This window comes from Oryzias melastigma, linkage group LG24 (assembly GCF_002922805.2).
Source record: "Oryzias melastigma strain HK-1 linkage group LG24, ASM292280v2, whole genome shotgun sequence".
Taxonomy (NCBI): Eukaryota; Metazoa; Chordata; class Actinopteri; order Beloniformes; family Adrianichthyidae; genus Oryzias; species Oryzias melastigma.
The window spans coordinates 20,741,058-20,763,674 of record NC_050535.1 but is presented as its reverse complement, the minus strand read 5'-3'; the positions used below and the strand labels follow the sequence as shown (position 1 = coordinate 20,763,674).

Sequence of the window (22,617 nt, the reverse complement as noted above, 5' to 3'; positions counted from 1 at the left end):
CAAGGTGTTAACATTTAAATGTCAGAGTAATTCAGTCCTAGCAACCTTTTCTGTATTCAATAAGTAGAGTAAAAATGACAAAAATGAACTTTGCTTTGTGACGCAGGTCTTTGCAGCCTTCTAAATCAGAAAAGCCGAGTGTGAACTAAAGAAAAAACCTTCTGAAGCAGAGCCAGGCGCATGCAGCTCTTTGCATGCTGGGTCTTTGGGGATCTTTGGGTTTCCATTGAAACCGTCAGATAGAATTATAAATGTTTAAGGCTATAAAATTCCTCACTACACTTTTCTTAGAGAGATAAGAACATTTTCTTTTCTCTCTTGTTTAAACTCTCAAATTTCAAAAATAAGAATTTCCATGCTTTCATTTATGTTATTTATTATATCTTCCTCTACAACTTTAGCTACAGCTAAGGATAGATGGATGAATGGATGGATGGATGGATGGATGGATGGATGGATGGATGGATGGATGGATGGATGGATGGAAAGATGATGGATGGGATGATGGATGGATGGATGGATAGATGGATGGATGGATGGATGGAAAGATGATGGATGGGATGATGGATGGATGGATGGATAGATGGATGGATGGATGGATGGAAGGATGATGGATGGATGATGGATGGACGGACAGACGGACGGATGGTTAGATGGATGTATGGATGAATAGATGAATGGATGGACGGACGGACGGATGGACGGGATGATGGATGGTATTTTGCAAAGTTAAATCTGAATCCACATTCCACATCAGATAAGCTGCTACAAGGCTACATCTTCAGGATTAACAAATATTTCTTTACAAAAAACTGACCTGAGAGAGTCAATTCTGTCAACTGATGGATGGATCTGAGTTTGCTGATTTTCTACAGACGTATCTGTGAAATTTAGTGCTGCTTGATTCAGATTCTTTTCTGTCACTGCAGCTTCATCTGCAGAGGATTCTCAGGAAGTTTCATCCAGACTACAGAGGAACCGTAAGAACTTCTACAAGCATTTTACCTCCCAGACTACAGCAGAGACTCTGGATAGGAAGAAAAGTCTTCAGCCACACAGACTGAGTTTTGCTCTTGACGTTGATCACTACTGGGAGAGGATTTCAATTCAAAAAGATAAACTGTGACGCGCACCAAGTCTCCCTGCTTGTTTATGTACTATGCTGAGAATGTGAACAAGGGAAATGACCTTCTGACTGTCTCCAAATAAAGCTGGCGGTTGCTTGTTACTAAGGTCACCATGGTTTGTGTTTCTGTTTCAGAGCTGTACAGAGCTTCCACTGTTTGAAAATCTCCAGGAATTATGAGTCTGGTAAGGATAAATGTTATTAAAACCGCGTTCCAATAAACCATTTCAGGTTGTAATGCAAAAGCACAACAAGCTGTGATGACAAGTGTTGTCTTATGCAATACGATGTTGGCAAAGCATGAATTGAAAGTTGTCCGACCTGCTGTGGAAAGTGTTCTTTACTTGTTTGAGTTCCTGGTGATGCTTTTTAAACCAGTCAAACAGTCTTAGTAAAGGTGGGATGTAACATACAGAGCTGGTCTGCCCATAGAACAATATGCTTCAGAGTTTAATGCAATACTTTTGTCATGCAGTGCAAACTTTAAAGCAAACACTTTTAATGAAAATCTAATGTAAATGCACCTTTCTGGCTTCCGCGTTCAACACTCTTGTGTTCTTGTATAACTAATCAAGTAGTGCAGCGAACTTTGATCAATCAGGGACTCAGATTTGGAAGTGACGTATGGATGGCGTTCCTTTTCATTCACATGATTGCCAACCGTTTGAAAATTGATCACGGGGGAGAAATTATTCATTGCGGTTTGAGCTCAGCTGGAATTCCAACTATAGGAGCTGGACATGCACTAGTAAACTGCAAAAGAAGAAGAAGCCCCTTCCTGATTGTCAAGTGTGAACATGGTGGAGTATACACGCATTCTTGAACACGCATCACATGTTCAAGGTCTGTCTGTAGCTTTAGGGACCACTTCTGCAACAATGACCCAATGATAGAAAGCATATACACCGCTACCCACTCGTCAACAGCATGTTTCCTAATCAACCTGCCAACTGTTGACAAGACAAAACATGTTTTTAATTTCATTCAGTGAGTTTTCTTTATCCTTTTTCCATTCAAAACAAAAAGTTTAGTGCTTCTCCTAATTTTCTTTATTTTGCATGTCAGTGTGGAACACATCAGATTTCTCGCTTAACAAATGTCTCATAACAACATTACCCACTAGAAAGAATTGCATTCGTCCTGCAAGGTACCATAGTATTGGCTGGTACACCGCTTGCTTTTCTATACAAAGCAGCTCAAACATCATCAATTCCTTAACCATGAAAGCTGAACACTGTTGAAACACAGAGATTAAACGCCATTCATGTGACAGAAATGTATACAAATATAGAACTTTGTAATATTTAAGAAAAACAGCTAAGATAGGCTCACATCTCATGCCAGACAATATTTTGACATTAACCCCAGAACACTTTTGCTATAAAAAGTTACACCATCATTTTTGTCGGGTAATTTTTAACAAATATTTGTCAAAAAATAAATAAAAATATGACAACACATGATAAATTAAAGTATTTTCCCTTAATTTTCCACTTTGGTAAATGTAAGAAAATGAAAAATAAAAACACAAGGAAGAACCCTCCTTGAGTTAATGCTGTTTTTAAGCAGCAATTTTAGGAAATGAAAAGTAACTACAGTTCTGTTTTTTTGGGCTTACCAAATGGTACCTTTCACTCACAATCACTAACCTTTGTAAATGTGTTTGTCATGTGTAGACATCATAAATAAAGATGGATTGGTTGGTTGGATGGATGGACGGATGAAAGAATTGCTCTGTGACTTCTGACCTTTATGGTAGTGCACCAAAAGAATTTTGTCAGTTTGTTTGTAAAGAACATTATTTTATATCAACATTTTACTTTAATATTTTAAGTCTTTAAACTGGAAACTGTGCATCTGTTTTTCTCTCCATACTGCAGTTTTTGCAGAATAAAACTGCAACCCAAAACTATTTTGTGGCTAATAATCAAAACAGACTTTTTCTTTAATTTGGCACATTTGAGAAGAACGTGTCACTGGAGGCCAAATACAAAAAAAAAAAGAAATATCTCTTGTGCTCACAACAACAGTTATATAAGATGAAATTCCACTGAGCTCCGAATGCAAAGTGCATTGTACACAGAAGCCCATTAAAAGCACTTGGCTCTCTGGGAACACCTAATTGGCAGAAAACGGGACTTGATCAAGGCAGCATTTCTGGACTCTGTTAGACATTTGGAAATCTTTGAGCGGCTGAGCATGTGGCAGCGAAAGCGCCTAAAGACGTTTCCTGTGGGCAGGACCAGCTAATGATCCTGACTTAGTGTGATAGACTGAGCCGCCAAAACAGGATCCAGGAGAACAAGTGCACGAGTCCTTAAAGGGTCAGAGAACAAAGTCTGTGTTTCAAATCAGTAAACTATGACATAATAAGTAGTGTAATAGGTAGTGTTTATAACTTCATTCAGCATAACCCGGCACAGTTATAACATTGGTTACATTTATTTAATGCTTAAAACTTTGAGATCTTTGACTGTAGATTCCTCAAGTGTTTTATGATCAAGATTCTGACAAATGTTTCTACTGTTTTGGTTTCACGTAGAATATTTACCACATCACTTCAGAACATCTTTGAGAGAAGAAAAAAAAAATCAAGATCCAATTACATCACCCAGATTGGTTTCACTGGAGACCCACTCCGGAGCCTGGCCTGGGGTGCTGGGGCTTTTGTAAAGGGCCCCGATTGGGTCCAGCCCAAACAGATGATATGGGATTTTTCCCCAATAGAACCACCACTTGCAGGAGAGTGGGAGCCTTGACACTCCAACCCCAACCATATAATTTGGACTTGGGGTCTTGAAATGTCACCTCTCTTGGTGGGAAGGAGCATGAGCTTGTGCAAGAGGTTGAAAGGCAACGTCTATATATACCATGTTCACCTCCATGCACAGCCTGGGCTCTGAAGCTCAATCCCCCTAGAGGGGTTGGACTCCCTTCCATTCTGGAGTTGCTCATGTTGTGAAGTATCAGGCTGGGGAGGAATTACTTATAAAAAAAAAGTTTTCTTTCTTTACCTTTGGGCGGTGTTTAGGCCTCTAACGGTTGTTTTGGCCTACGGACCAAACAGCACTTCAGAGTACCCTTCCTTCTTGTGTTTCTTGGACGGGTATTGGAAAGCGTCTCGAAGGAGGACTCCGTTGTCTTCAGGAACTTCAGAGGAATGACCTCCTTGATCTGAACCCGAATGGTGTTTTGCTGTTGGACTTCTGTGCTCATCACAGTTTGTCCTTAAGAAACACTTAGCTCAAACACCATGGAGTAGTTTAGAAGATACTTTACAGGCAGGAGGTCAATGATTGATTCTGTAGTTGTTTCAGGTTGGCTGTTTTTTCTAGACACATGGGTGAAGAAAGGGGCAGACCACCACTACCAGGTACAGTTGGATCCACTGACAGTGGTGGAGCCAAGAAAGACTTGGCAGACCCAAAAGTACTGTGAGGATTTGCTTGGAATGTCTGGGTAAGCCCAGGCAGGTCTTCAACTTCTACATATGGGTGTTGGAAGGTTTGTGGCAGCTCACCAGATCAGTCCAGATGTGTTTTCTGTAATTGAAGAAGGCACTTGACTGTATTACCTGTGGTGTCCTGTGGAGGGTGTTCTGAGAGAATGGGGTCCAGCCTTAATGAGGGATCTCTGGTGTGACCAGACCAGGAGCTCGTTTGCGTTGCCGGCAGTATGTTGGTCCTGTTGCTAGTGCATGTTTCATTCCAACACGGCCCTTTACTTGTTCTTTACAGACAAAACTGCAAAGCGCAGCCAGGGGCCAAGGTTCTGGTCTGGAGAATAATATTCCAATGATCGCTGTGGAACAGGAGGATCAGCTCCTTATCCAGGGTGTGGTGTTCAGGTACCCATTGGTAATTTGGAGGACCATGACCTTACCACTCTGAACAATCATCAGAGATTTAGAGAGTTGAAGGACAATGTCGGTCATGCTATCATCTACATGAAGGAGAAAGATCCCATTCGACCGCCCAATCCATCCATCCATCCATCTTCTTCCGCTCATCCGGGACGGGATCGCAGGAGCTGCAGTCTAAGCAAAGATGTCCAAACTTTCCACCCCCTGGCCACTTCCTCCAGCTCCTCTAGAGGGACCTCGAGGTGTTCCCAGGCCAGCTGAGAGACGTAGTCTCTCGAGCGTGTCCTGGGTCTTCCCCGGGGCTTCTGCCCAGTGGGACATGCCCGGAACACCTTTCAGGAGGCGTCCAGACCAGATGCCCAATTAACCTCAACTTGCTCCACTCGATGTGGAGGAGAAGCGGCTCTACCCCATGGTCTCTGCGGGTTGCTTGCTTGTGCTTCTCACACTATCTCTAAGGGAGTGCCAGCCAGTCTACGGAGTATGCTCATTTCAGCTGTATGTGTAACCACTCCTGGGTTGTTCATTTTAGTGATAGATTAAGGATGTATGCAATTCCAAGCTCCCATTTTTAAAGCCCCCCCCTTATACACAGGATCTCTAACTTTGTGGCAGCAGGTGAAAAGGAGAAATCCTTTTTAACCAACATCTTGGTGCATCGGTACAAGACGCACGCACAAGTTTGGGTACTTTAATTATTTTTGTCAAGTTGCAATGGTGACATTATGTATGAAGTAATTATTTTTAATTTTTATTTTTTTGGGTGAACATTCTTAAGTTTTTGTGTGTTTACTTTGATCGGTTTGTTATCATTTTTGGAGGACGGAGTTTGTTTAAAATACAGGTTTGTGAAATTCTCAATATAATGATAAAATGTTTTTTTGTGATTTTTTTTCCAAGAATAATCCAAAATGTTTCTTGGTAACCTGGTAACAGATTGAGAAAATGTGCAAAAAAGGCTGAGACTATGTGGCTGTGTTGAGTTTACAATCCAAAATGAACCAGCCTATCCACAAATCTGTCCAGTTACTTCCTTTCAAAAGACATGCACCTCTCCTAACATGGCCCGCCCATGACTCACGTCTGGTCTGACTCTACCATAAGATGAGTTACCGTGGGAAGGTGTGTCCGCCGCACCAGAAACAGAAAGACAGCAGCCCGTAGGCGAGGTCGGGACCTGCTGTGATGCAGAGCCTCTGCCGAAAACAGGATGGAGGATGTGGAAAGTTGTCATTAAATGCTACTCAGCTGCTTCCTGTACATAAATTCAACAGGCGCAGCCAGAGATAAGCTGTTTCATTCATGTAATGTGGTGGAAAAGATATGTTTCAATGTACTCCATTGTGTTTCCTTTATAGTGTTCCCTTGTTGATCGCTGGGGTTACGTTCTAAAAATAACATGATAGGTGAAATCGTGAAAGATTTTAAAGGCTGTAGAACTCAACGTTACACACTTTACAAACCTTTCTTAGTCAGACATGAACATTTTCAGAACTTTTCCGTGCCGTACGAACAAATGTTCCCATTTTTTAGACACAAACAGCCTGTATCCACCTGCAAGGAGTTTGTTGAAAACAAGAATCAAAATATGTCTATACCTTTAACTCCCTTAATAAATAAATTGTAGTTTTCATGGTTTGAGGACCTTCATAGAAATCAGTGTTTTAAAATGAAAACATGGAAAATCTTTTTGAACCAACTGTTATTGTAGGACTAACAGGCTGACTTGCTTTCAAGGTCATTTTACAGACTTTTATAACCAAGTGTACAATAATCGTTTTAACAAATAAAATGCAGTGTACTTATGATCGCAATACTTCTAAAGGAAATGACACTTCATTAGTCTGAGATCAACACTCATGTGAAGACTACAAAGTTAACCGTGAGGTTTGGTCCTCAAGGTCAGGTAGCTTAGTTTTGATGCTACCATTGCAACCACCAAACAGTGTCCAACAAAAAAAAAAAAACACATTTACTTGTGTTACGCCCTCTATGGGCAAACTTTGCTTGGGTCTAGGGGGAAAAATACAAGAGGGGACAATAACAAAAACTGGATGCCAATGAGAATAAAAGGAACACAGTTTAATAAAGGAAATCCTGTGTCCTGAATTGACTAAGGATGTAACCATTCTTTGGGAATCGGTAAAAAAACGATTCAAACTCATCAACGAGTTCATCGATGCAGAAAATTAAAAAAAAAAAAAAAGATTTGACAAGGGCAAAAAGAAAACATAGTTGACCTTAAAATACCTTTAATTCACTGTGTTGTAAAAAATATATAAAAATGAAATCGAAAAAAAAATCGAAATTATGATTTTAAAACTGTGAATTGAATCGAATCGTGGCTTGACTGAGTCATTACATCCCTAGAAATGAGAGAACAAAAATCAAATAAACAGTGTGCTCATTGAAACAAAAAGACAAAGCAAAGGGAATCAGAACCTTGGCCAAACATAAAATAAGTCATGGAGACTGCTGACCCAGACTTGTCGACCGTCAGAGTCAGCAGCTTCCCCTAACCAAAACTATCTAAAGAAAACAAATAAACAAAGCCTGTAAACTAAGACTACCAAGGTCCAACCCCAAACTAAAATAACAAAACCCAGTAAACTAACTCCACTCAGGACAAAGAGGGTAAAAGAGAATTAAACAAATCAACGCCACACAAACTTAACCCCCCCCAGCCTGCTGCTCTGCTCCCTGCCTCCCTTGGTGAGGCCTCCTCTGCCTTAAGTACCTGGCAGGTGCTAATTAAGATCATTAGCCCCACCTTCCAGATGAGCAGAATGGCATGTTGAGAAGGTGCGGCACAGGAGCAGCAGGACGTAACAACTTGTATGATGACATCCATTCATCTTCTGAACCCTCTGAATCACTTTTGAGGTCATGGGGTTGCTGGAGCCTATCCAGAGGTACCGTTGGGCGAAGGTGGGGTTCATCCTGAACAAGTCGCCAGTCTGTCACAGGGCTGTAAACTGTTTCTATTTTGACAAAAGATGAACAAAAGTGGTCCAATCAGTGTGAAAACTGATTGTTGTAAATGAAGATTAAAAATTACAACTTTCTCCTGGATTCTCAACATTTAAAGAAAAAATATTTTTTACAAAAATGTTTCACTTTTTTCTCTCTTTTTTTCTATTCATCATTACTGTCCTCTTTCTTTGAACTTTTCTTCTCCTATCATCTCTAAATTTCCTTGACTTCTCGATGTTGTAAAGAAAAGGACTGAACAGTGACCGTCTGCTGTAACAAATGCTTTTCTCTTGGTGTGCTCTGAAGTGGAGACATAAAAAAATAATAAAAGCCCAACAACACTGTGATGATATTATGCAAATTCCAGAGTTGGACGTGTCTTTGCTTATTGCGGTTAACTCCCTCTTGTAGTAACAAATCTTCATATGCATGCCTTCGTTCAGGGCTGCAGACAGGTTAACGGTGGCCGGGCCTCGGGCGGACAGTGTCTTCACCTGGTGCCGAAGCAGAGCACCTGCGGCCTCAGCAAAGGGTCCCGGTCTGACGCAGACTCTCAGGCACCAGAGGAGTCAGCCCCGCTTTGACCTCAGGACCCCACTGAAACCCGTGCTGCTCACGAAAGCCTGAAGCTGCTAAATGACAGCAGAATGAGTGGCAAAGACCGCAAACAGTGGAATCTGATTTGGTCTTTGAAACCAATAAATCAAAGAAATGTACTTTACTTTCTGTTCATCCTTTAAATATCTCTGATGAACATTTAAAGGAAATTAACAGTTAGATTATTTTTCATAGATAGTAGCTGGAACACAGTTTATAATTCATCCACCTCATTAATATTGAGGTAAAGGAGCTTTTCAGGTCCAGAGCTGATCTATGAAGGTGAGCTCCAGAAAAAGACCTGAACCCAGCTCTCTACAGAGGGTGACTGGGTTCAGCCCAGAAACTCACACGGTTATCCAGGAAGATCTCAAAAGAGCTTCTCTTCAACAATCAAAAGAGACAGTTGGAGTCTTTTCAGCATCTGATGATACGTTACAGAAGATTTTTCTCAGAAAAGGCCTCAAGGACATGATGGGGAGATCTTATCTCTTCTCTGGTATCCTAGCAGATGCTGAAGAAGATGCTGAAGTCCAGATATCTGATTGGATCCTGCTGTGAAAACCACCAGAAAGTCCATTGAAACCAGATAAAAAAAATGTGTTTTTATCATTTACTTTTAGCCCCAATCCACATTCTTCCCTCTCCCTTCATTGATCCCTCCAAACGGAGCGTTATGAAAAAATAGAGTCTCATATTTCAGACGTCATTTAATTCTCGCCGGTCGGCTAGCTTTAGCGCGGAGCTTCCAGCGCTTGAATATACATAACTGCAGTTTTATAACTTTAAAAAGGTCATGTTACAACAAAAAGTCATTACTTATATTTAAATGTAAACTTCTGTGGTTCAGAGTGCACACACGTGAAGAAAAGAGCTTCTCAAAGCAACGCAGTTTAGCTTCACGACGGAGGATTTTATATCCTAATAGTTTTCCTGGACACACTAAAAATGCCCCTTCAAATGGAGGGGAAAGGAGAAGGGAAGACTTAAGATTGGGCCTTAGAAAACAATACACTGTGACCTCAAAATATAGCAGTTTTTATAATGTTTGGGAAGATTTAAAGAAAAAAAATTCTCATAATTAGTACCTTAAATGGCTTAAGGCTTACTCCTGGTTCACACTGGACGCGGAAGCGCCGCAAAGCAGCGTGGAATGGAGGCCGCTTGTTAACCTATGGTGTGGTTCACATCGGACACGGAGCGTCGAGGTCCTCCGTGGAAGACTCGCCCCGTGCAGGATCGTTTCTTTACTATTTTGTGTGCAAGCTGCGAGCGATCCGCGTCAATTCTGGCAGGAAGTTACATTAAGATACATGAGAAAATCTGGTTTATTTTCAAAATATAAACAATTTTTCACAATAAAATATTGCAATTGATAAATGCGATCATGTTTTTATATCTAAACAGACTGTAGAGATGAAAATAAACACAATCCCAACACACACACACACATCTCTCTGTGTCTCAACAACAGATAAATTAAAGAAATGTAGACCTACTAACTACTTGCTTCTTCTTAGCAGAAACATGGGGTCATATTTTTAGGGTATTAATTTACCCAAGATGGCAAAACCAAAAAAAGCTCTATTAGAAGCTCCTGTCGTCTGTCACGGAAAAATCTGCATCTGGTGTGTATTGCAGGAGAGAGCGGATGCTGCGCACACTCCGTTAGCGTTAGTCTCATGCATCCTTACAGGTAAACCCCTATGACTTTTGAGTTGTGGAGTGCCCCAAGGCTCCATCCTGGGACCACTTCTATTTAACATCTACATGCTCCCACTGGCCCAGGTTATAAAGAACAACAACATTAGTTACCATAGCTATGCAGATGACACACAGATATATATTAGACTGACACCAGGAGACCGAGGCCCTGTACAGGCTCTTGGTAAATGCATTGAGGACATTAATGACTGGATGTGTCACAACTTACTTCAATTAAACAAAAACAAAACTGAGGTTATTGTCTTTGGGGCTAAAGAAAAAAGGTTAGACGTCACTACAGAGCTTCAATCTATTCAACTAAAAACTACCATTCAGTGGCTGTACAATCTCAAGAGAACTGCATGACACACCAGTGCCCCCTGTGAGATGCAGCCTCTGTTTATGACCGTCCAAAAACCCTGGCTAGGTTCAAATTACCTCCCTAACCCCTAAAAAAACTATATAGAGCGGGACTATATAGCACCCTGGATTTTAAAGGCAATTCAGACACTATGCTCACTAATTTTCTTTCGTTTTTTTCATTTTTCTAAACACCAGATATGGCGTCATCAATTTCACAAAGTGAAAATTGAATAAATACGGTCATTCCACTACTTTTATTTATGACTCCACTGTATTCTGACGATGAAAGTATGGATGTTGTATTCAAAAATTACATTTAAACACGTTTTTTTTGTATGACATTGTTCGACTGAAATGCATTGTGGTCTATTTTCTCTAATCTAGTGAGCATTGATGCACGCTAGTTTTTCGCAAAGACTTCTGGGAAATTTCTAGTGCACTCAATTTTGGAATTAGTAGATTTGGACAGGACTAGAAGGTGGCTAACGCACTATGTAGTGAGTAGAGGGGAATTCGGACATAGCTCCTGTGTCCACATCCAAGTGACCAAGGCAAGATGCTGCTAAGGAAATGGCAGTGACATCACTCTCTGTCCCCCAACTTCATTTAGAAACATTTTTAATAAGACGTTTAATCCCAACTATTCCGGTCAGAGTGAGAAACCATCAGAAATTGTTCGTCTGAACCTTCTAAAAGCTGCATTTTGCTACTAAACATCATGAAGGTGTTTCAGTCAGAATGTTCAGAATGAGATCAAAAGAATGGAATCTGATCATCAGGAGCAAAAAGATAATCAAAACTTAAATGTAAAAAATATATATATATATTTTCTTGCTGATCGTTTGAACCGTCAACAGGAAACTTTTTTAAACTTTTTTTTTGCTGTTTTTCTTTTTATTAAGGTACTGAAACAAAAACAACATATCTATATTTTCTTTGATGAAAATGTAAGTATATTTTATTGCATTGTAACCGTCTTGTTTTTTTAGGTAGAATCTGAATTTGCAAGTGAATAAATGATTTAAACCTGGTCAGATATATGTTGAGCTGCCTCGTGTTGGCTCCAGCTCGTGTCTCCCCCTTGTGGTGGGGTCCGGAAGTGCAGAGAGTCTCTGCGGCGCACGAGTTCCAACAAACACTAAAAATAAAAACAAAAACACAGACAGAGAACAGGTTTTATTAGCTAATCAAAAAAATTCTGAGAATTGCTTTTTTTTTCAGACATCAAAGCTCCTCTTCACAGCTCCTGCAGTGACAGGACACGCACGCGGGCCCTCGGAGCGGGTCCCTCAGCCCTCCGGGGGGGTGGAGGTGAGACTCTTTCCTCCCTCTGTGGATAAGCTCGTCCCTTTTCCTCTTTTTCTCGCCGTGATTGGACGGACTCCCCCCTCAGGAATAGCATTAAACTATTTAAATGAACTTTGTCCCTGCGTCGCCTGAAAGGAGCCCTGATTCCCGCGGAGTCACGCGCGTTTCTGGATTCACGCAGGACAAGGACGCGCCGTTTCCATGCGGATTTAAATCGGACTGCAGGAGGATTACTGCGGGGTTTTGGACTCTTTTGGAGGCCTTTCTGTCTTGTGTCTGGGCTGCGGGGAAGCAGGTGAGCGCCTCGGCTGCTTGTCTTCTGTTTCTGGAGGAGCTGCAGCCTAAAGTGGTTGTCCCGCCGCAGGTTCACCATGACGCGCGCAGGGACCGTTCTGCTGCTGATGCTCTGCTCCTGTGAGGCTGCGAGGGTCGCAGGTGAGTTGGGGGGTTGATTCTCATCCTTTGTAACCGCGCGCGCCCTCTCACGCACACTGACTCCTCTTGCGCAGAGAGCCGGGACGACAACAGCGTGTTCGACCTGTTCGAGCTCATCCGCGTCCCCAGCAAGAACCACGGGGTGACCCTGGTGAAGGGAGACGACCCGTACAGCCCCGCCTACAAGATCGTCAACCCGGACCTGATCCCCCCGCTCCCCGACGGCGCCTTTCGGGACCTGATCGACTCCATCCACGCAGAGAGGGGCTTCCTGCTGCTACTCAACTTTAAGCAGTTCAAGCGGACCAGAGGCAGCATCCTGACCGTGGAGAAGCGCGACGGCTCCGGGCCCGTCCTCGAGATCGTCTCCAATGGCAAAGCGAACACCCTGGACATCGTTTACTCCACGGAGAACAAGCAGCAGGTGGTCTCCATCGAGGAGGTGGACCTGGCCACGGGTCACTGGAAGAACATCACGCTGTTCGTGCAGGAGGAGCGCGCGCAGCTCTACGTGGGATGCGAGGAGGTGAACACCGCCGAGCTGGACGCGCCGATCCACAGCATCCTGACGCAGGAGACCCCGCCGGGCGCGCGCCTTCGGGTCGGGAAGGGCGCAGTGAAGGACCGGTTCATGGTGAGAGCTTGGAGCGATTCAAACTGGAACCTTTATTGCGGAATATCCCGAGGACTTTGGAATGCGTAAAGACGCACGGAAACCAGGACAGAATGTTGTTCATTTTTACTGTTTGATTCCCCGGAGTCTCAAACTGAGCTGTGTTTCCAGGGGGTTCTTCAGAACGTGCGCTTCGTCTTTGGCACCACACTGGAAGCCATCCTGCGCAACAAAGGCTGCCAAAGCTGTAAGTACATGATCCGCGTCTCCCTCCAAACCAAGCGTCCCCCTGAGGACTCATCCTGACTGACATTCAGTTAAGTTGCTGCTTCATTGTGTTTATAAATCTATGATGATGTTTTCCAGCTACAAGTGACTCTATGATCCTGAGGAATCTCAACGGCTCCTCGGCCATCAGAACTGAGTACACCGGGCATAAAACCAAAGGTAAACTCCGCCTCAGCGCAGCGCTTCAGCTGATCAAGAAGAGCTTTCTCTGACGAGGTTCTCCTGCAGACCTGCAGATGGTCTGTGGCTTCTCCTGCGAGGACCTGATCAGCATGTTCAAGGAGCTGAAGGGTCTGGGTGTGGTGGTCAAGGAGCTGTCCAATGAACTCCGTCAACTGGTGAGGCAACATGTTTTATCTCCACACCAAAGCACATTTGGAAGCAGTGTTTAGCAAACTATTATGAATCATCAAACAGATCACTGGATCAATAATGAAACACATGACAGCAGTTGTTTTTCTCTGATTGAAAAAGTTCTATTCCCTCATTAATCTATGCTGCAGGTTTTTGTCAAGAATTCTTACAGAATCAAACATGCTTTTTCATGTCTGGAACTTGTGAATATTTTGCTTCATGTTTGCATCATGAGTGGACTAATGTTTGCACCCAAACTCAAAAACAGAAATGTGTTGTTTCTGTGTCTGTCTCTAAAAGTAGAATTTTTTTCTTCGGTTGACCTGACCTGACAGAACCATGCTGTTTGCAAGATTTTAACTAAATTCACAGACATCATTTTCTGCTATAAGCACAGTAAACTGAACTGTTTATGGTTACAACCATATACCCAGTAAAAATAAAATAAGTAATAGATAATCTAAAGTAAGCACAGTGAAAAAATAAATAAATAAATGTAAAAAAATAAAGTAAGCACAGTGTAAGTATTTTTTTTTATGTTTTCAGCAACTGTACCTATGTCCCTCTATATGAGGTGCCTGTAGGTGATACAGAATAAATCGGTAAAAAATGTTTCAAAATGGAAGCAAAATGACTTTTTATCATATTTTGACCTAAAAATCAAAGAAGTTCAAGATATTTTTTTTTTATCAAAATGTTTCTGTCTGTATGTTTCTCTGGATCGGGGAGAACAGGGAAGAGAATAGGGAAGGTTTATTGTATAAAGTCATGTTCTTCATGTCTCCATATATGTGTGTTTTGTCCACATTAGGATAAACTTTTAAGATTTCTGTGCATGTTTTTATGCATATCACACCGGTGTTTGATTCTTTCCATCAGTGTTACTTCTGTAAAGTCAATAGAAAGACTTCAGTATTTTTAAATGAACCATCTCTTTAGATGAGTTTGACAGGAAACAGAGAAACCTATAAGAGAAAATTAGAAAAGTGGCATTACCTGTGATAATGCTAGTGTTGTTGCTGAATGTTAATTTACTATAATTCCTGTAGGGATTTGCTCAAAAAGCTAAAGTTATTTCCATGATGCTAAAGTTGCTAAATTACTTTAAGCTGCAGAAATTGCACAAAGAACTTGAAGAGTTTCTTGAAAAATCAAAAAAAAAACAACTGCAAAAATGTAAAAATACGTTGAAGGTACGAACTCAGAATTAGTCCAAAATCTCAGTAGATGCCAAATTAGCCAGAAAAGTGAGCATTTTGCTAAAATGTTAGTTTAGCTCCAAAAAAGCCCCTTAGTACGTGGCATATTAGCTTAAAAAGCTAGCGCATTGCTAAGATAATAGCTTAACTAATAATAGCTTAAAGATCATCAGTAGATGCCAAATTGGCCAAAAGCTTAACTCAAGTTTAGCACAAAAAACCGCAAGAGATAAAAAAATAGCTAATAAAGCCAGCTTGTTGCTAATACACTATCTTAACTCAGAATTAGCCCCAAAAAAACTCAGTAGATGCCAAATACGATAAAAAAGCTAACATGTTGCTGAATAACTTAGAATTAGCATAAAAACATCAGTAGATGCCACATTAGCTAAAAAGGTTAGCAAGTTGCTAAAATATTAGCTAAATGCAAAATTAGCCTTAAAAACCTCAATAGCATCAATTTCATTTTCATGCTGAGTGTTTTGATACCAAACTTGCATAATTCGCAGAAAGTGCACAAATATTTGAAGAATTACGTGAAAAATAGTCGCAAACATTTGCATAAATTAAAATTTTTTTGTTAAATTGCATAAGTAAAGTACGTAAGTAAAAACATGAATCTCCTGAACATGCTAAATTTTTAATTGCACAAATGTGAAAAAAAAATGTAAATATGGCTGAAAAATTGCATAAACTGCATAAAATCGTATAAACCGTTAAATGTATGAATACCAAAAGTACAGCAGGAAAGTCCTTAATGAGCTGAACGTTTTGATACCAAGATCGCAGAAATGCTGAAGGTTTGATTGAGTTTTTAAGAATCAAAAAACGTACAGAACAATAAATAAGGAATAATAACAAAGAGAAACAGGATCAAACGCAATGATGAAGTATTCTGGGTTCTTGTTGGGATGTCAACATTTGGTTCAATGTGGTGATGTCCACACATGTAAAACAAAATGTGTACATTACTCTGATGTTTGTACATTCCTCTGGATGTATTGCCTGCCATGGCGACATCATAAAAGAGTGATAGAGTGGTTCTTCTGTTTATGTTTTTACTTAAAGGCTTTTACTTAAATTATGCTGAGGTCTGCTTCAAGTTCCTTGTCTTGAGTTTCTTTCACTGAAAGCGTTCCATACGTTTGACATCCGTTTACTCCTCAATCTCTTCCAGACCGACGAGAACAAGCTGATCAAGACCCGGATCGGCATCCACCGAGGCGTCTGCATCCACAACGGCATTGTTCGCAAAAACCGTGACGAGTGGACTGTGGACGACTGCACCGAGTGCACGTGCCAGGTGGGCCACTCCTCCTACCTTCAGGAGTACTTCAACACCTCCATTGGTGTAACATCTACCATCTCCTGGGCTCTGATCTCATTTGGGGAGGCTTAGCTCCTAATTAAGAAGTAGAGCTTAAGGGGAAAAGCGACTCTCCACGCTGTAGTTCTTTCTAGGTTGTTGCAGATCCAGTCAAACTGTGACATTCACGTTGGTCTCTTTGCCTCTGCAGAACTCTGCCACCGTGTGCCGTAAAATCTCCTGCCCCCTGATCCCCTGTGCCAATGCTACGGTTCCTGATGGGGAGTGCTGCCCTCGCTGTGGAACACGTGAGTCCCCTCCTTGTTTCCTGAATGCGCCATTACATAGACAGCTGGAGAGGCCAGAATAAAAGGCATCTCCATCTCCAGAAGAGCGTCTTTATGTGCCGATTTCAATATTTTTTTGGATAGGAATCTCTCAAGTAAACCTGCATCTCTATAAAGTCAAAGACTTTGACTCAACGAGGCTTAAACTCTCAGCAGTGAGTTAGGAGCAGAGCCTCACTGGAAGAGTTCCTTTATTGTCTCCTTTTCTCTCTGCATTGCTCAGCGAGTGACTACGCAGAGGACGGCTGGTCGCCTTGGTCTGAATGGACTCGTTGTTCTGTGTCGTGTGGGCGGGGCATCCAGCAGCGGGGACGCTCCTGCGATCGCATCAACAACAACTGCGAGGGCACCTCTGTGCAGACCCGTGACTGCTACCTGCAGGAGTGCGACAAGCGCTGTGAGTCCTGCTGTGCTGAGAGGTCATCAGTAAATCCAGGATTAACAGTTTTTACTCCTTTTAGGCAACAAACAGTTTCCTGATTTAAAGTAAAAAAAACTTTTATTATTGAGAGTTTCCTCAGATCAAACCTGATACACTTATAAATCAACATTTAGTCAGTCTTAATTGTCGTTATACCAGGTTATTGTTCTCATAGTTGACGTTTTGGTCTCTTCCAGTCAAGCAGGACGGCAGCTGGAGCCACTGGTCGCCCTGGTCGTCCTGCTCCGTCTCCTGTGGTGAAGGTGTCATCACCCGTATCCGCCTCTGCAACTCTCCCACCCCTCAGCTGGGAGGAAAGCAGTGCGAGGGAGAAGCTCGACAAACCCAGAAGTGCCAGAAGTCTCCGTGTCCCAGTAAGTCTAAGCATCCAGCCTTGAGAAGGATCCATCAGCAGCTGTCTTAATTATTAATCAGCGCTACATTGACTTTTGATTTGTCTGAAGGACTGGTTTGTTGTTTTGGATGTTTTTGGTATCATAGTAATAAACTGACTAGAGCAACAAACACTGATTAGATAGTTTCACCCCAATGGGGTTTAAACAACAACCCTGGTAGTTGTTCTCGGTATAAAATTTAAAAAAATAAAAGATTATAAACAAACTCAAATAGAGCCTGATCCATTACATCTCCTACTCTGCTGCATGCTAGGATTTGAAAATAAAATGGGCCTTTCTTCCTTTTAAGTCAATGGAAACTGGGGACCCTGGTCTCCGTGGGATTCGTGCACTCTCACCTGTGGAGGAGGTGTTCAGACTCGAAAGCGCCTATGCAACAATCCTGCTCCTCTCTACGGCGGTAAAGAGTGCGTCGGCGAGGCTACAGACAGACAGATGTGCAACAAGAAAGCCTGTCCTGTTGGTGAGACACTCTTCATAGTTTTTGAACTGTTATAGTTCTTTGTGTTCCTTTATTTAATAAAGACGTTAATAAGAAGATCTTATTGTGGCTTGCAGATGGTTGTTTGTCCAATCCCTGCTTTTCTGGAGCCAAGTGCACAAGTTTCCCTGATGGCTCCTGGAAGTGTGGAAAGTGCCCCAACGGTTACTCTGGCAACGGCATAAAGTGCAAAGATATCGATGAGGTAATACATTCAGGTAGTAGATTTCAGCTGCCAAAACTCTTCCAACTCTTTTTTTTTCAATACCCAGTGCAAGGAGGTTCCAGATGCCTGCTTTGAGTTCAACGGCGTGCACCGTTGTGAGAATACAGATCCTGGCTACAACTGTTTGCCCTGCCCTCCACGCTACACAGGACCCCAGCCGTATGGGCAAGGCATCGAAGAAGCTGCTGCCAACAAACAGGCGAGTAATGCCAGAGCAGACAGTAATGATAACGAGCAGACACCGATGCTAATCTGCTGTTGTTTAAACTCCTCCACCCCTCCCTTAACCTGCAGGTGTGTACACCCCGTAATCCCTGCCTGGATGGAAGTCACGACTGCAACAAAAACGCCCGCTGCAACTACCTCGGCCACTTCTCGGACCCCATGTTCCGCTGCGAGTGCAAGCCAGGCTTTGCCGGAAACGGACACATCTGTGGAGAGGACACAGACCTGGACGGGTGGCCCAATGCTGACCTGGTGTGTGTGGAGAACGCCACCTACCACTGCAAGAAGGTACGGTTAAGCTATCTCTTTAGAGCTACATTTCAGTTGTGGTTGTGATGCTTGAGTGACCAAATCTTGTCTGTCAATTAGGACAACTGTCCCAACCTTCCTAACTCTGGGCAAGAAGACTACGATAAAGATGGAATCGGAGATGCTTGCGATGACGACGATGACAACGATGGCATCCCCGATGACAGGGTCAGTAAGATCACTGTGAAACGTTTATGGTCTTTAAGAAGATTCACAAGGAGAGGCTCAGCAGGAAAACTAAAACTTGCTAAAGTCCCAAATTCCAAGGCTGAAGCTGAGAAAGAGCTCCTCTGTGAGCCACTAATCCCGACATTACATCCGTGACAAAGCCCATTGATGAAACACCTTTTCATCCAGCATTACCCCTCCCCTGTTATTAGACAGGCTTGCACAAAGAAGGATAACACTCCAGCTGACGCCTGTCTTCACCTCCTCATCTCTCTCCTTTTGAAACAGGATAACTGTCCGTTCGTGTACAATCCCAGGCAGTACGACTATGACCGCGATGAAGTGGGTGACCGCTGTGACAACTGCCCTTATAACAGCAACCCAGACCAGACAGACACGGACAACAACGGCGAGGGCGACGCCTGTGCGGTGGACACTGATGGAGATGGTGAGAAAACAGAAATGCGAGAAAAGTAAGGATGTTGCAGAAAAATGTAAAGGTGTTATGGCGTCACTTTCCAGGAATTCTGAATGAGAAGGACAACTGTCCCCATGTGTACAACGTTAACCAAAGAGACACGGATCTGGATGGAGTGGGAGACATGTGCGATAACTGCCCTCTGGAGCATAATCCCGATCAGGTGTGTAGATGCACAATGCATGCCGACTTCCTGATCTACCCCTACAACCCCCCCACCCCACCCCCGCGGCAAAAACCCTAGACGTCAGCTCCATCTTTCTCTCTAGCTCAGCATACATCTGTCTTTCAGCTGTTTGAGCCTTATCACGCCATGTCCTGGTGGGGCAAGTCCTCCGCGCAGCTCGAGGGCACATTAGTTCAATAAGGCGTGCTCAGGGGGGTGGGGTGGGCAGGCCCTTTCAATGGCCTTTTGACGAAGCCCTGGGCTGGATATTACTGAGGAATGGGCTGGCCCTGGGGTGTGTGCATGCTGTCTGTCCACCTGTGCCATGCTACATTGAGGAATAGGAATGTGTTGAACAACAGGGATTCAGGGGCAGGGCATCAAAGGCTAATCTTCTTTACTTGTGACTTGCATTTATGTCAAAGGCTAGAAGAGAAAGGCACAGAAGTGGATGCAGCAGTTTGCAAGATTTAATGTTTAGAATGTCAGAAAAATCAAGCTAATAGATAACAAATAACTGATTTCCACTGAGCGGTACGGACCGGAGCAGTCCCATCTTGGACGGTTTAGAATGGTCCAGGCAATTCAAGAGCGCTTCTGAGTGTTGGACCATCAGGTGTAGAACAATGACGTAGCTGTGCATCAAAACAGTGAGACTACAGCGAAAGAGAAGCTGCACCAGCTGACTCAGAAACAGACGGAAAATGAAAAAGATGACAGCAGAAGATATTTATAATCCAGATCAGGTGTTTATTATGGATTAAGCCGGCCTCTACACCTCAGAACAGTCCATTGTTCTGAATTAAAAAGAAAAAAACTTTATGTTGAGCAATACTCCAATGTTCTTCAAAAAAAAAGTTTACAAAGCACGATGGGAAGTGTTTTTGATGATCATGGATGAGACAGAAACGGGGGTGGGGGGTCTTTGTCTGTGTTGATTCATCATGTCTCTCGTCTCCAACCCCCGCGAATAAGAATGTAAAGAATTCATTATTCTTTGCAAGAAGATTGTGGGGGGTGAGGGAGAATACAGCCGAAAAGAGGACAAAACGTTTGGTTTGGATTTTGGAAAGGTTCTGGTCGAACGGTCTCTGTTGTCCTAAAACCTTTCCACCAATCAATGGGTTACATCATGTGACAACAGAAGCTCCACCCTGACAGGTCCATTCCATTTTTCAATGGACCTACGACCAACGGGACTGGGACCTGAAATAGTACCAGTCGGTCCTGCTTAACGGATCCATTTTGTAATGGAAACGCTCAAAAATCCTGTCCGGCCCGGTCCAGTCCGGTCTGGACTGCTCAGTGGAAACGAGGCAAAACAGTATATGCTGTACGGCAGCAGTACATACTCCCCCTTACATTCTGCAGATCAGGGGTGTCCAAACCTTTTCCAAAGAAGGACAGATTTGGTGAGGTGAAAAAGTGTGAGAGCCAACCAATCAGACAACCTTTATAGTTTTCATTTTCACATTGAATGAAAATACATCTAAAGACATTTTACCAACATTACTGTGAATTTCACATTTGGAGACCATAAATAAAAATAAAAAACATTAAATTAAATCAATTAAAACACATTAAATCAGGGTTCCTATGACATGTGACATATTATTCACTATCAAACGATCACTTTGAACTACTACATTTAAATCATGTGAACAAGAAAGTACTCATCTTATTCAGAAGTACAAACCATTCTGGCTTTGATCAGAGAAACAAATAAATATGATCCTCTCATTTGTCCCTTAAGACTCTTTGTCCACTCCTGTTAATAAATCATTTGTAACTTAGCAAAAATAAATACATAAAAACCAAACCTTACCCTTACCAAACCGTTTCCCTCCACACTATCAAATGAAATGTCCTTAATTCTCCTGACCACAGTCAATATACAGTCAATATTTAATGAATGTGTCACAGGATGGTCCCATAAAAATGTTGCCACAGGCTTGCAATGGCTAATAGAGCATTTTAGCCAATCACAAGCACAAAAAAAAATAGTACACACAGTTTTTATAAATTTGTGCTGGGAGCTGAATATTATCGGCCTCATAACAGGAGCCTGCAGGCTGATGGAGATTTGAATGTGACTTTGGACATGCCTGAATGTCCAAAGTCACATTTTCACATTTCACATTTCATTTTATTTGAAAATTGTGTCCTTCAGCCCATAGCAAACACAGCATTACTTACATGTCTTGAGATCAATAATCTATGGATCTTTACTTCATACATACATTTTTCTTAGAACCACCTGTCCGACCAATACTGTTAGTATCACAGCATTAGGTGGTTTATATGTCCAGCTGATGATGTGGTGTGAACTCTGTAGGTGGACTCAGATGATGACCGTGTGGGAGATAAATGTGACAGTAACCAGGACATTGATGAGGATGGACACCAGAACAATCTGGACAACTGCCCATACATCCCCAACGCCAACCAAGCCGACCATGACAAAGACGGCAAGGGAGATGCCTGCGACCATGACGATGACAACGATGGCATCCCTGATGACAAAGATAACTGCAGGCTGGCCTTTAACCCCGACCAGCTGGACTCTGATGGTCAGTGAACTTGAAATGAAGGGTGAAGCTTGAACTACACAAATCTTTTTTCATTCTTTACTAACATGAATGTATGTTTTTCAGGTGACGGCCGTGGAGACGCTTGCAAAGAAGACTTTGATCAGGACAACGTGCCTGACATCTATGACGTGTGTCCGGAGAACTTTGACATCAGTGAGACAGACTTCCGCAAATTCCAGATGGTTCCACTGGATCCAAAAGGAACCTCCCAGATTGATCCAAACTGGGTAGTCCGACACCAAGGCAAGGAGCTGGTTCAGACGGTCAACTGTGATCCTGGCATCGCTGTTGGTAAGCAAGAGGATGTCTCCTAAAACCCTGTCCAGCATGATTTGGGCCAAAGCTCTTAGTGTTGTCGTTGTCTCCAGACTTTGAGGAAGTGCTGTTTTGTCTGAGTCAAGAACAAACAAACTCACTTGTTTTAGTCTTCTCTTAAATTCCTATTCAGGTACTGAAAAGGATTAAAACTGTGAGAGATTAGAGTTTCTATTTGTGGAATTCTAGAATTTCTGTGGTTGAAACAGTGATGGAAACCCAGTAAATAGCAGCACAAAGTTGCAGCAGAAGCTATGCCAGTAGCGGTTTTAGGCACGGGCAATACAGGCAGCTGCCCGGGGCGCCGATTCAAAGGGGCGGCATCTCAGCGCTGGGAGGAAAATAA

The 22,617-nt window shown here is 42.6% G+C and overlaps 1 protein-coding gene across 2 annotated transcripts in view; it reads left to right on the top strand.

Annotated features, from left to right (window-relative positions):
* Nucleotides 1-11,677: 11,677 nt before the first annotated feature.
* Nucleotides 11,678-22,617, top strand: part of LOC112158403 (thrombospondin-1) — a 15,670-nt gene continuing 4,730 nt past the window's right edge. Inside the window, exons 1-19 of one of the 2 annotated variants that reach the window (XM_024291748.2) lie at nucleotides 11,678-12,228; nucleotides 12,298-12,368; nucleotides 12,443-13,002; nucleotides 13,153-13,228; nucleotides 13,348-13,428; nucleotides 13,498-13,607; nucleotides 16,000-16,125; nucleotides 16,340-16,436; nucleotides 16,699-16,872; nucleotides 17,094-17,270; nucleotides 17,602-17,775; nucleotides 17,871-17,998; nucleotides 18,066-18,218; nucleotides 18,314-18,532; nucleotides 18,614-18,721; nucleotides 19,010-19,169; nucleotides 19,244-19,362; nucleotides 21,701-21,935; nucleotides 22,020-22,247. In XM_024291748.2, the coding sequence (XP_024147516.1) occupies nucleotides 12,305-12,368; nucleotides 12,443-13,002; nucleotides 13,153-13,228; nucleotides 13,348-13,428; nucleotides 13,498-13,607; nucleotides 16,000-16,125; nucleotides 16,340-16,436; nucleotides 16,699-16,872; nucleotides 17,094-17,270; nucleotides 17,602-17,775; nucleotides 17,871-17,998; nucleotides 18,066-18,218; nucleotides 18,314-18,532; nucleotides 18,614-18,721; nucleotides 19,010-19,169; nucleotides 19,244-19,362; nucleotides 21,701-21,935; nucleotides 22,020-22,247 (2,989 nt within the window). In that variant the 5' untranslated portion in view covers nucleotides 11,678-12,228; nucleotides 12,298-12,304. The other variant, XM_036210528.1, reaches the window with a different exon arrangement.